The 13,953-nt window shown below is 36.7% G+C and overlaps 1 protein-coding gene across 1 annotated transcript; it reads right to left on the bottom strand.

The window, feature by feature from the left end:
• Positions 1-7,506: 7,506 nt before the first annotated feature.
• On the bottom strand, positions 7,507-7,983 carry LOC128655597 (melanoma antigen recognized by T-cells 1-like). Its single transcript, XM_053709187.1, has one exon. The coding sequence runs from the start codon at positions 7,960-7,962 to the stop codon at positions 7,606-7,608; it is 357 nt and encodes a 118-aa protein (XP_053565162.1). The 5' UTR covers positions 7,963-7,983; the 3' UTR covers positions 7,507-7,605.
• Positions 7,984-13,953: the final 5,970 nt, after the last annotated feature.

Below are 13,953 nucleotides of genomic sequence, written 5' to 3'. Positions count from 1 at the left end.
CCCAAAGAGCTTCATTACTTGGGCCTGATAAGCAAATATTCTCCAGATTGGAGAGAATTTACAGGCTTCACAGGGGCTGAACTCACTGGGATACAGAATTTAACAGGGGAGCAGAAGGTAACTGGTAAAAACCTGGGGAAGATATAAAGGTTCAGTTCGCATCAATTCCAAATTAAACTGAAATGTTTTCACTACAATTCAACTTGCTTTTGCCTATAGTTTAGTATACTGTATATTACTTTTCTGTCAGTAAAATAAGTGTATTGTGAAAACAGTGAGACCAGCTTGTTTAAAATGCTTAGCATTTCACAAGACTTGTGAGAGAGCTTCAGACATATACTGGGAACTCCCTTGTTTAGCCTAGGTAACACCCCTGTCCCTTCCACTTTCTTAAGGTGTGTTTTATTTTACAATATAGAAAATACCAAGTGCAATGGAAGTTGTAAAAAGATACACAGAAATTTACATAGTGTATTCCTAATTTGTTAAACTAACACAGAAACTTTCAAAATATAATCAGGATTTGTAAAATCACTTATGGATCTAAAGCTAAATGTATTAAAATATAAAATAGAAAGTGCAAAGCTTGAATGTAATAATACTGAAAGGACCCAATCTGAAGTGTAAAGTAATATAAAATACAATGCACAAAGTTTAAGTGTAACAACACTCTCATATCATGAAATGCTGTTTCGCACTGGGCTTGTCTCTCCTTCAGACACAGAAATGAGAGAGATCTCGCAGTGCTGGAGAGTTCCACTCTTTTTCTGTGATCATTCAGTGAGTTCAGCCACTGTAAAGTCTGAACTAACATTTCTCTCAAAGCTGGAGAATCATTTATCATCAGGCTCTCACCTTAACTCACCTATGCTCAAATAGGTAAATCTTTTATATCTGATCTATATGTTCTTGCGAAATCCGCTCAGGGCAGGTGGTACCTGAATTTTGTCCTCAAATTTCAGCTGAGGTTTTAAAAAAATCGGGTATATGTGGACAAAAAAAGACAGTTTTAAATCTATCTATCTATTAGTCTGCATCTATAATATGTATCTATTTGTCTGTATCTGTAATATATCTATCTATCTATCGATCTATCTGTCATTGTGGAAGCACAGAATAATTGATAATAGTGAAAATCACAATACAGAAAAACATCCAAGTCAATCTCTGTACATGAAACACACAAACACATCCATCCACTAATAGGAAAGGGATTGCATGAGCATCCAAGCACTAAATGTCTTGCCAAACAAATTCCATAAAGTTCTGTCCTATAACTAAGGACAGAAACTCAAGCTGGTCCTATGCAGAGCTCCAGCATGTTCCTCCCACAACCCCTCAGCACAGCCAAATGTCTCTACAGCTGCCCCTTTGTCTCCTTTTTCTTAGCAGAACAAAAGCACAGATAAAAAATGTATGACCTAGATTTATGGAATAACACCCACATTTCCCTAAGCAAATATATTCATTTTTGCATCTGTTCTTTAAAGGTTGTAGCTTGCAGCAGAAAGCTAGAAAAAAAAAGAGCAAATATGTTAGATAGACTGCAGCAGAATTTTTTTTCCATAAATGGACATTATAGTATACTGTGTTAATTTTTGATGCATTATTCTACTTAAAAAAACACAATACCCACATGCTAAATCACTTGAAAGTAATGCAGCAAGTTTGTAAAAAGCCGATTAAGAAAATATCACCAGAACATCTTTATCGGCTAGATTACAAGTGTTGCGCTAACTGTAGCGCAAGTGCGGTATGGTTTTTGTTATTCTCCCGCAAGTATTTTCAGCCTCGCTAGCCTCACCAGTCCTTATGTTATTAAATATTATTTAATAACATAAGGACTGGTGAGGCTAGCGAGTCTGAAAACGCTTGCGGGAGAACAACAAAAACCATACCGCACTTCCGCTACAGTTAGCGCAACACTTGTAATCTAAGCATATGAAAATGTTTCACCTCAAAAGTTTCTCAGTAGCCACATCCCTTTATAAAGGGACTTTAATCATCCAATGAGAATGCTAGTCCCGGGACATACATCCTGGGAGCAGCCATCTGGCATGTGCAGGCACAACATATTCTATCCTTTCTCAGTATAAGAAAGTTTACTATGAAATCTAGCAATATTATCGTGAAATCACATGAGAGCTAAGCATTGATGATGCTAATTGGTTGGGTTTTTTTTCACCATGCAGATGACAATACCTGAAGGATAGAATTTTGTAGCAAATATCTTCTGTTTTTACATAGAGACGTTCATATGGTATTTTCTTGTAAGCTTTATACAGAAATGCTGCATACATTTTCAAGTCATTTATCATTTTGGTATCATGTCCCTTTAAAGTGAAAGTAAACTTTGATGAATGAAAGCCCGTTTTTTAAAAATACTATTAAAAATGGGCACTTTCATTCATCAAAGTTTATAAAGCAGCCGTTTTGTTTAAAAACTTACCTCTCTCCTCTTCACAGCTGGACCAGCTTCCCCTGCACGGAGATCCTCTCTTCACACGTCAGCAATGACTAATCCGGCTTCCTCCAATCATGGCATGGCCTCAGGCAATAATTCCCCTGGGGGGAAAGCCGTGACTGCTAATTTAATATAAATTCTTACTTATTTCCTTTGTATTATTAGAGTAATTTGTAACCAACCATAATATGTGCATTTTACATTTGTAGTTAGTTGCAGTTTTACATAACGAACAGCAGGTGTCAGCCAAGCATCATATTTGTGTTATTGATCAACTTTAAAGCCCAGGTTTTTATATTCGATTTAGTTTTTACTGAAGACCACTTTTGTCTTATAACCCAGTATTGTCTTATAGATATTAATTGAATCCTGACATACACACACAAATCATAGTAATTAAACATAAATATATTTATAAACATTTGCCTCTATTGAAATCTATCTGAAATTCTGTTTAAAGTACCTCATGTGGTTTTTTGCAGGGGTTTCTGGTTTGATGCTATTCCAGCCCATTCATAAACACAGCAATAATACATTTATCACAAGTTCTTGTCACATTGTTGCTCATGCTCAGCAGATATATGAAAAAAAGCAGAATTGTTGATAATCATGGTTTTTGTGACTGCGTAACTTTTCATTTTTTAATTCTACTAATTACTAAACTATCTTATGTCTTCATGCACTCTATATTATGGCACTAGATTTGGAGGTGCAGTGATGCAAAACAGGGAGGGAGTGATGTCATATCCTATGAACGCTACTTTTGCATTAGATCTGTATGTCACAGTCTAAACTCGTCTTGAATAGGTGATTGACAAGTTCTCTCCTTTCTGTTGATCCATTAAAGGGACACTGAACCCAATTTTTTTATTTTGTGATTCAGATAGAGCATGCAATTGTAAGCAACTTTCTAATTGACTCCTATTATCAAATTGTCTTCATTCTCTTGGTATCTTTATTTGAAATGCAAGAATGTAAGTTTAGATGCCGGCCCATTTTTGGTGAACATACTGTGTTGTTCTTGCTGATTGGTGGATAAATTCACCCACCAATAAACAAGTGCTTTCCATGGTCCTGAACCAAAGAAATAGCTTAGATGCCTTCTTTTTCAAATAAAGAAAGCAAGAGAACGAAGAAAAATTGATAATAGGTGTAAATTAGAAAGTTGCTTAAAATTGCATGCTCTATCTGAATCACAGAAGAAAAAAAAATGGGTTCAGTGTCCCTTTAAGTAATATATTGTCCTGTTGTGTTCCTGGTCTGCCTTTGTTAAGAGTTTGTACTCTTCTACTTACAAGTCAATGAATTTGTCCTTCCAGATTTAGAGATTCAATTGGTTGTTGAATTGGTTATACTGATTAAAGGACCACTCAATGCAATATAATTACATAATTAACAAGTACATAATAAAAAGACAATGCAATAGCACTTACTCTGAATTTCAAATAAGCAGTAGATTTGTTTCTGATAAATTAATCCCCCCCCCCATTTTGCCTGCCCCATGTATCATGTGACAGCCATCAGCCAATCACAGATTAGTATTTACATTGTAAACTTGTGCACATGCTCAGTAGGAGCTGAAGCCACTGAATGTGTAAATATGAAAAGAATGTGCAAAATTGAATAACAGAAGTGAATTAGAAAGTCTCTTAAACCTACATGTTCTATCTGATTAATGAAAGTTTAATTTTGACTTTAGTATCCCTTTAAGAGATTGTCTTGTCTTGCTTCCAAGTAGCTGACCCAGCCTGTCTTGTGCCCTGTGCTGCTTTCAAGTAGTTAAAGGGACATAATACTCATATGCTAAATCACGGATACAGTATAACTGTAAAAAGCTGACAGGAAAATATCACCTGAGCATCTTTATGTAAAAAAGGAAGATATTTTACCTTACAATCTCATCAGCTCAGCAGAGTAAGTTCTGTGTAAAATGTTATACTCAGCTGCTCCCAGCTGCAGGTAAAAAAAACAACAACAAAAAACGAAGAAATGAACAGCAGCCAATCAGCATCAGCAGTGCTGAGGTCATGAACTCTTTTACTGTGATCTCATGAGATTTCACTTAACTCTCATGAGATTTCATAGTAATCTGAATAGGGAAATTACATGAGAGTGCGTGAGGCTCATCCCCTTAGCTGTCCCAGGACAGAAACACTAAAATGCTTCTTAGAAATCCTTTACAATGGGATGTGGCTACTGAGGAACTTTTGAGGTAAAATATCTTTCTTTTTTACATAGAGATGTTCAGGTGATATTTTCTAGTCAGCTTTTTACAGCTATACTGCATCACTTTCAAGTGTTTAAACATTTGGGTATTATGGCCCTTTAATCCAGATCATTTTAAACTTAATTTTTCCATGTCCATTTCTGCTTTGAAGTTGCTGGTCCATACTATTCAAAATTATGAGATCGTCATAACCAGTTCTGCTTTCAAGTTACTGTCCTCGACTGTTCCAGACTATGAGATTACTTTCAAGTTTCTGACCCCATGCATGCATAATTAAAGGGACTGTATAAACCATAAACATTTAAACAACTTTCTAGATTACTTCTATTATCAAATTTACATTGTTCTCTTGGTATCCTTTGCTGAAGGAGCAGAACGCACTGTTGGGAGCTAGCTGAATACATTGGGTGAGACAATGACAAGAGGCATATATATATATATATGCAGCTACCAATAAGCAGTTAGCTTCCAATAGTGTGTTCTGTTCCTGAGCATACCTAGGTATACTTTTCAACAAAGCATAACAAGAAAAACAAAGTCAATTTGGTAATAGAAGTAAACTGGAAAATTGTTTAGAAATGGCCTACTCCATCTGAATCATAACAGTTTCATTGTGACTTTACTTTCATTGTAATGTCCAACAAAGTGTCACATTAATAATATAAAAACAATTTAATATATGCCATAGTCATTTTGTTTTTTTTTAATACAATTTTCCTTTGTAACATTATGGGCTCCATTTATTAAGCAGCGGATGCTCCTTAACTTTTAGGTGGCGGACTGAAATCATCCCGATCCGATCGGGATGATTGACAGCCCCTGCTGTGAGCAGGTGACGGCAATGCACAAGCATTTCACTAGAAATGCTTGTATAATGTTAAATGCCGACAGCGTATGCTACATTGAATAATGTCCGCTCGACTATAGATAAATCTACCCCTATATCTTGTCTTTTTAGATCAAATGGCATTATGTGAGATGCAAACATTTTTATATTACTATAATTGAATTTTCTTTTCACAAGCTCCCTGGTTTTTGCTTTTTGAGCTTTATTTCACAGCTTTAAAAGGGACAGTCTACTCCAGAATTGTTACTGTCTAAAAAGATAGATAATCCCTTTATTACCCATTCCCCAGTTTTGCATAACCAACACTTTTATATTAATACACTTTTTACCTCTGTGATTACCTTGTATCTAAGCCTCTGCAGACTGTTTCTTAGATTTCTTAAGTGCACTGGGGGAAACCAAATTGCCAATTGTTACATTTCTTTTGGAAACAAAGTTGCAGCCTTTATCACCTATTTCTTTCAGCTGTTCATCTGCCCTGAGGATAGGGAAATTCTTTGAGTTGATGTTACATACTTCTCTATATTGGTTTGAATTGGTGGTTACAAATGTAATATTATTGGTCTGGCTATTACCTGGTGAACTCTTTTTTGACGTTTTGGTTTTCAAAAGATCTGATCTAGGAGTATTGAGGACCTCCATATAGGCTCTCCTAATAGGTCCCTCAGGTTACCCACGTGCTCTCAATTCTGATTGCAAGACCCTGCTCTCTGCTAGAAAGTCACCCTCTTCTGAGCAATTGCGATTTATTCTTATAAACTGACCCTTGGCCACACTATAATTCATGTGGCGAGGGTGACAACTCTTCGCATGGAGCAGGGCAATTGCAGTAATTGGTTTCACATATAGGGATGAGATAATCCTGTTTCCAGTACTGTCACCTACTAGGTTGACATCCAAATAAGAAATTTTACTCCTGTCATAGACTCAAGTGAATTGAAGACCTGCTTTGTTACAGTTAAGGAAGTGTACAAACAGTTCACTTTCTTCTTGTGACACTGACCATATAAACAAAAGGTCATCTATAAAGCGTTTGCACGCTATGATCGAACCTCTATATGGATTATTATCTGCATAGACGTGGAACATCTCTCACCACCCCATATAGAGGTTGGCATAGGCTGGGGCAAATTTTGCCCCAATAGCTGTCCCACATCTCTGCAGATAAAACATTGTAAACTCAAAATAATTATGGATTAACAGAAATTTTAATGTCCTTAATATAAAGGCCCTAAGGTCATCATCATAGTCACTTAGAAGGTTCATCCTATATTCCATGGCCAATATACCTTCCGTATGTGGTATGGCTTAGTATAGACCCACCACGTCTACTGTTAACCAGCTATATTCATTTTGTCAAGACATATTATTGGTTAAGGTCAGCAGATGTTTGGTATCTTTTCAGTATGAAGGGAGCTTCCACAAGAGGGGCTGGAGTAGAGACTTTATTCAATCGGCGAGATTTTCAAATAGAGAGCCAATCCGCAAAACGATTGGACGTCCCTTTACATTAGTGATGGACTTGTGCACCTTTGGTAAGTGATGAAAAATTGGTATCACTGGTTCATCAACGTACAAATACTCGAAGGTCACGAGATCCATCACTCCCAACTCCAACCCATCGTCTAGAAGATCCCTCAAGTCTGCCTGAAATTTCATAGTTAGATTTTTAGTTAGAACTTCATTCAAATCCCTATCTTGCAATTGTCTTAGAACTTCCTGTACATAAAAGTTCCTGTCCATAACCACTATTGAACCGCCTTTGTCAGAATTTTTAATCACCAAATTTTCTCTTTCTCTGAGTTTCTTAAGGTCTAATTTATCTCCCACTGTAAGGTTGTTTCTATGAGATTTATTTTCAGCCTTTAATTTTACTAAATCCTCTTCAACTATTTCTTTTTTTTTTTTTTTTTTTTTTTTTGTATTTATAAACTATAATGATTGACATTCATGTTAGGACAACAACAATTATACAGCAAATACAAGTTTGTTTTTATTTTGTCATAATGGACAAATATTTTCCTGTAATGATGTTAAGCTAGTTAGCTACATGACGTAAAGCTCATTTCATGGTGTATATGGTGGAGGCTGGAAGTCTGTGGAGATTTTTTCATACGCAGGAGATGCTCCAGGTACCACACTATTCATAGTGCTGTAGTCTTGTAGGGGCATCTTACTTTCATTGTCATTGCTGGATCCTCCAATGAAATTTCTAATCGCTGCTGGACTGAACTGATGGCTCCCTAATATTTTGTAGCCACTGCGCCTTTTATAGTACCAGCATCCAAAGATGAACAGAAGAGCAATGACTAGAGCCAGTATAGCAATTCCAGCAGTCTCTTCTGCACTGAGCCTTATGTGCCCGCGACCCCTACCAGAGCTGGAATATTCCCCTAGGGTACTAAGAGAGTCAGGGCGCGGCATTGCTTGATGTCTGAACTGACAGATTCTGTTAAAGAAGAGAGATTTTTTTTTTCCCCCCTCTTCAACTATTTCATGGAATTGTTCCAAAACAATCCCCCTGACTTGAGTGGGATAAAAAATGGATTTTGGCTTGAAACCCCTATGTGTGCTTATGACTATTACGGGTTGTGCACTTTCTCTCTCTAACTGGTAAAGTGTAAGGAAATCAATTGCATCATTGCAGTGGCATATTTAGGTTTTGTGCTGCCCTAGGCACTCAAAATTCTGCTGCCCCCCAACCCCCTAGGTTTTATGCTGTTTTTTGGCCATAATATTTTTTGGTCAGGTTATAATGTGACTTTAAAAATGTATTTATTTATAGGACTGGAACCAAAAGTAGGCCCGAGTATTTTAAGGCAAAGCAGCCCACCCCCCATATACATGCACACACATGCACTGATATGCACGCACACCACACATACAAACACTCATAAGCACGGAAACCCCACATATACGGACACCACACATACAAGCACACCACACATACACACCACACTGCGAGCATTGACACATACATACATACAAAAAAAACATACACAGTTATAATTGTGAATGCTAGAAGACAAATATCTAAAGAAGTGAACGTTATAAATATTATTTTCTTATTTAGCCAGAAGTGGTTTCTTTTGTTAGATTAGAATCATGGTGAAATTCTCTCCAAATCCTGTAATGTACATTATTTTGTCATAATGATCAAGCTTATTTATAATACCGGTGATAGCTGTATCTTATAATTGATTTATCACATGGGCTTAGTAATATATTGATTTATATATATATATGTATGTGGATGTACATGGTAATGTGGACACTGTATTTCTATGTTAGAACCTAATAAAAATTAAAGGGACATAATGCTCATATGCTAAATCACTTGAAACTGATGCAGAATAACTGTAAAAAGCTGACAGGAAAATATCACCTAAGCATCTCTATGTAAAAAAGGAAGATATTTTACCTCACAATCTCCTCAGCTCAGCAGAGTAAATTTTGTGTAAAAAGTTATACTCAGCTGCTGCCCAGCTGCAGGTAAAAAGAAAAAAAAAATGAAGAAATGAACAGCAGCCAATCAGCATCAGCAGTGCTGAGGTCATGAACTCTTTTACTGTGATCTCATGAGATCTGACTTAACTCTCATGAGATTTCATAGTAAACTTCCTTAAACTGAATAGGGAAATAACATGAGAGTGCACAAGGCTCAATCCCTTAGCTGTCCCGGGACAGACATACTGATTTGCTGCTTAGAAGTCATTTACAATGGGATGTGGCTACTGAGGAACTTTTAAGGTAAAATAACTTTCTTTTTTACATAGAGATGTTCAGGTGATATTTTCTAGTCAGCTTTTTACAGCATTGCTGCAACACTTTCAAGTGTTTCAACATTTGGTTATCATGGCCCTTCAAATAGAAAAAAACAAATTGTGAATAAAACAAAACACACAATCAACACTTTAATAAACTGTAGAAATATACCAAGCTAAAGTGTGTCTCTGGACCCACTGACAAGCTATCTATGTAGGCAGCACTCACACAATCCTGAGACTGCAGAAAAACATAGTACCAGGATTAGGATAGGGTTAATATGTGGAAGGGCAGGAACGGGCGTTCTGAGTAGGCACACAGCCGTTTGTCAAATAAGTTAGGAGGCAGCCTGTGCACATCTGTCAGGTCATAGTGTCGGCATAGGGTTAAGAGCAGGAATGAGGGGAGCCGTTCTGAGGAGACACAGACGTTTATCTAGCTGACAGGGAAATGTACTATCTATGGACTACAACATACCACAGACTGGTAACAAGCCTTCCTACACGCCAATATGAAAAAGCCCTAAAGCTTAACCTCTCTCACTACAGTAATGCAGAGCTAATACTTCCAGCAAGGCTGACAGCCTGTCAGTGGTGTGCAGTCTGGGTATCCGGTAATACATGTGAGCAAAGAGGTTACTTTACCTTTCTGTCATCTCTCGGCTCCCACAACACGGCAACTGCTGTCATACTACACCCACCTCTGGTAGTTCTGTGAGGAAGGTCTGTGGACAGAGCGGCTGCCAATCAAGCTGCAGTCCTCGCTAGGGCTCGGTATTTTTAAATCTAAGCGGGGTAACTTTGCGCCCTAAATATATATATATCAGACTCCTACAGATGCTCCAAAAAGTGCCGCCCCCTCCCAAGCTGCCGCACTAGGCACGTGCCTTGTCTGCCTAGGCAGTAATACGCCCCTGCATCATTGACTTTAAAGTGATAATTTTGTACTGTTCTCTCCACAGGATTCAATGTTTCTTCTGTCTCACCCTTACTCAGTTCATTATAAAAGTACTTTCTCAGGGTGAGTTTGCGAACAAACTTGTTCACATCAATTATCGTTTCAAAGACATTGAAGTCTGAGGAGGGAACAAAATTTTAATGCAGATTATGAACTGAAAGATATTTCTGAGGTGTTCATCTATATGGAGAGGGCATTAATCTAAGAATACCAAGTGTGGTGGGACAAGAGATCTCTGGAAAAATATGTGGATATTAATATGGTACCAAGAGGTCTGAGAATAAGAAAAAGACCGTATTTTATGGTAACAGATGAAACATTCATACATGAATGGAATTACATATTGACAGAGTGCTCCATCAGACTAATGCACCTCATTATAAAGTATAAAGAGCAGAAACTAGATGAAGCTAGGAAACGCATCATAGATCTGCAAAAACATTTAAAACAGTTTGTAGATCACAAACAATATGAGAAATTAGATAATCTGCTGAAACAGACAGTGGATAATATGAAGAGAAACATAGATAGACTGAAGTTCAGAAAGTTTACTAGAAACTCTGGAGACTATACGAAGAATAGAGTATACCAATCGAACATCCAACAGAATAGGAGGAGTAGAAAACAGAGAAAGCAGAAGAGGGGAGCTGACAGATGATTCAGCAATAAAGAAACAAGTGACTTTCTCAGACACAGATCCAGACTCTAACAAGGATGAGGATGTCCGGGACTTTGTGGACTTCATGTCAAGTGGTGCCTCGTCAGATGAGGGGGGCCATAACTATGACTCAGACGAACGATCTACAACAGGTTTTCAATTGATAGCCCCAGTTAACCCCCCAACAGCCCAACCACTAGCCCATGCAGGCATTCTAAAATCAGGGAAACAAAAAGAAAGTAACAAATATGCGAGGGCCATGGTTAATGAGGCCAATAGAATCCCTGTAGCAAATAGAGTAGAATCCCAGGTTTTTGAAGAGGGTGAGTCAGGAAAGGGAGGGGAAGGAAGAGGGGTGGAAATAAACAGGGTGTATCAAGGAAAGGGAGAACAGAACCCTACAATAAAGATTGTTGAGTTCCCACCATCCCACAAATAAATTTGCAAACGATGGTGGGAACTTAACAATCTTTATTCCGAGAGTAACCCCTTTTTTGAAAACATTAGTTTATATATGAGATTTATAGATGGTTTGATTTTTTTTGGTAAGGGTTCTTTTGACTTTGAACATTTTTTTTGAGATTTGTTAATGACTGTCAGGATTTGACTTAGGCTCTGTACCTTTAAGTCAAATTCTCCACCTCTCATTTCTCCTTATTTAAGTTCCTATCTTCCCAGAGTTCTTTGCTTGATTATTAAATCACTGTGGGAAGTAAATCAAGCTCTCCCTAAGTCTCTTCAATAAAGTCAGCCTTAAAGTTCTCCTAAAGATTTTTACCCTAATCTATCTCAACTTTGTTTATTTTGAACTTACCTCAGGACATATTGGATTTACAGTCGTAACAGATCTGATTCAGTTTATTCTGTTACTTTTCTACTTGTTCCGGTATCAGCGCTGCCACAGCTTCTGTGTACACAGATCGCAACCGGTGACGTCACCCGCCCTGAACCAAGTCTCAGGAAGCAGCGCGCCAAACAGCTGAGAGACGATCAGCTTATTGTTCTGACTCCTGAACAACTATACCGCACATCCACTTGCCTGCTCGGATTCTTTCTACTCAATAAGGTATGACTTTCGAAATCATAACCTATTGTTTTATCTACTAAATTGAACTTGATCTTTAATAAACCTAAAACTTTATTGAGGAATATTCATGTGAAGCGCATCATCTGCAACGCAGCCACGCTAAACTGTTATGTTCTGTTTGTTGTTAATAATCATTCAACCCTTGTTCATTCAACTTATTATTATTGCATCAAACGGTTATAAAGCTCATCTTCATTTCTATGCCTCTGCAGAAGTATGCTAATATTTCAAGAAAGGATATTGTTCTGTTCAAATCAAATATGACAACACATTTAGTTCTGCACTTTATCATATTAAAGAATCTTTATCTAACATTTATACTAATTCATGTATAAAAATTTAATTTCTTCATTAAATAGAGTTTACACTGACTGCAAGACTTTCAGTCCTGTGTTATCACCTATCAATCCATTTATATTAATTGCTATCATACAGGTTCCCCATATTCTAGATATGTTTATTGGGAGATTATGAGAGCATACAATCAGTGATCTAGTGATATAAGTTATTTATTAAAAATAGTGAAACTATCACAATGACAATGATTTAGGATTGAGATTCACAGGTGAGATACAAGACACACAAACTCAATTCCTTGATTTAACTCTTATTGGTTCTATTCAAACCAAGAAAATAATTACTGACACCTACAGAAAACCTACATCTGGTAATACCATCCTTCATGCCAAATCATGCCACCTTAAGCATTTGATTAAATCTATACCAAAAAGTCAATTCCTCAGATTGAGGAGGAATACCAATTCAGAATAGTTGTTTAATATACAGGCTGAGAAACCTACGGATAGATTAGTTGCCAGGGGGTATGATTTGGAGTCACTAAAGCAAACACTTAAAGAAGTTAAAGACAAACCACTACAGTTAATTAAGAGCCCAGTCTGTCACTTTAGAAACAATAATGGTTTCAACAATGATACAGTAGTATTTTCAACAGAGTTTTCATTACAGTACAGTGATATTTACACAATTGTAAGAAGGAACCTGTCATTTTTAAAAGGGGATGAAATATTATCTCCCATAATTGATAAGGTTAAATTTGTATCTAGGAAAGCACCAACATTAGCAAATAGTTTATCCCTCAGTATGATCACTAGTAACTTTGGAACCAAACAAAGGAATTGGCTGTACAAAAAAGGAACTTTCAGCTGTCTCTCTAGGAATTGTGGAACATGTGAAGTAATTTCACAGCATGCCAGCTTTGAGTACTGCCACTAATATACATTTTTAACATAGAACACTATGCTAATTGTAGCACTAATTTTGTGATATACCTTTTGGAGTGTGAAATTTGCCAGGACCAGTATGTAGGTCGAACGTCTCGCTGTCTGAGGTCTAGGATAGGTGAACACAAAAGGGATATAAAAAATTACAACAAAGATTCCAGTGTAGCAAGACTCTTTAATGGTATCCACTTTACTAATGAGTCTAGATTTATGGTTAGGTCATAGACATTGCAAAATAAGGGGTGGAAATAGATATAAAATTCTATCCAAGAAGGAATTATACTGGATATGGAAATTAAAGATCAGGGTACCATTAGGACTAAACAAGGAATGGGTAATTAGTTATTTTGTATATTAAGACTTGTATCCATGTATCTGAACATCCAGTATAATTTAACGTAAGGTATGTCAATACATATTAGTGTTAGTCTAATATGGCCTACCATTATTGAGCAGATTAGCTCTACAGCAGAAGGGGTCTAGTTACTTATTAATTAATTCATTCATTCACTCATTCATTTATTTATATTTTTTCATTCATTTTTTTTATTCATTTATATATTTTCAGGAATTTTTGTTAATATTAATCCTTGTAGTTATGAACTATTTTTGATTTATGTTTGAATTTTTTTTTTTTTTTTTTTTACTTCTATTGGAATTCATATTACCCCTATATTGTAATTACATTTATGAATCCCACCCGCAAT

Source organism: Bombina bombina, chromosome 4, assembly GCF_027579735.1.
Source record: "Bombina bombina isolate aBomBom1 chromosome 4, aBomBom1.pri, whole genome shotgun sequence".
NCBI classification, from domain to species: Eukaryota; Metazoa; Chordata; class Amphibia; order Anura; family Bombinatoridae; genus Bombina; species Bombina bombina.
This window is presented reverse-complemented; position numbering and strand designations above follow the sequence as displayed.

What these genes read in the sequence shown, in the direction of transcription:
- LOC128655597 (XM_053709187.1), bottom strand. Translation starts at nt 7,962, where the DNA reads ATGCCGCGCCCTGACTCTCTTAGTACCCTAGGGGAATATTCCAGCTCT.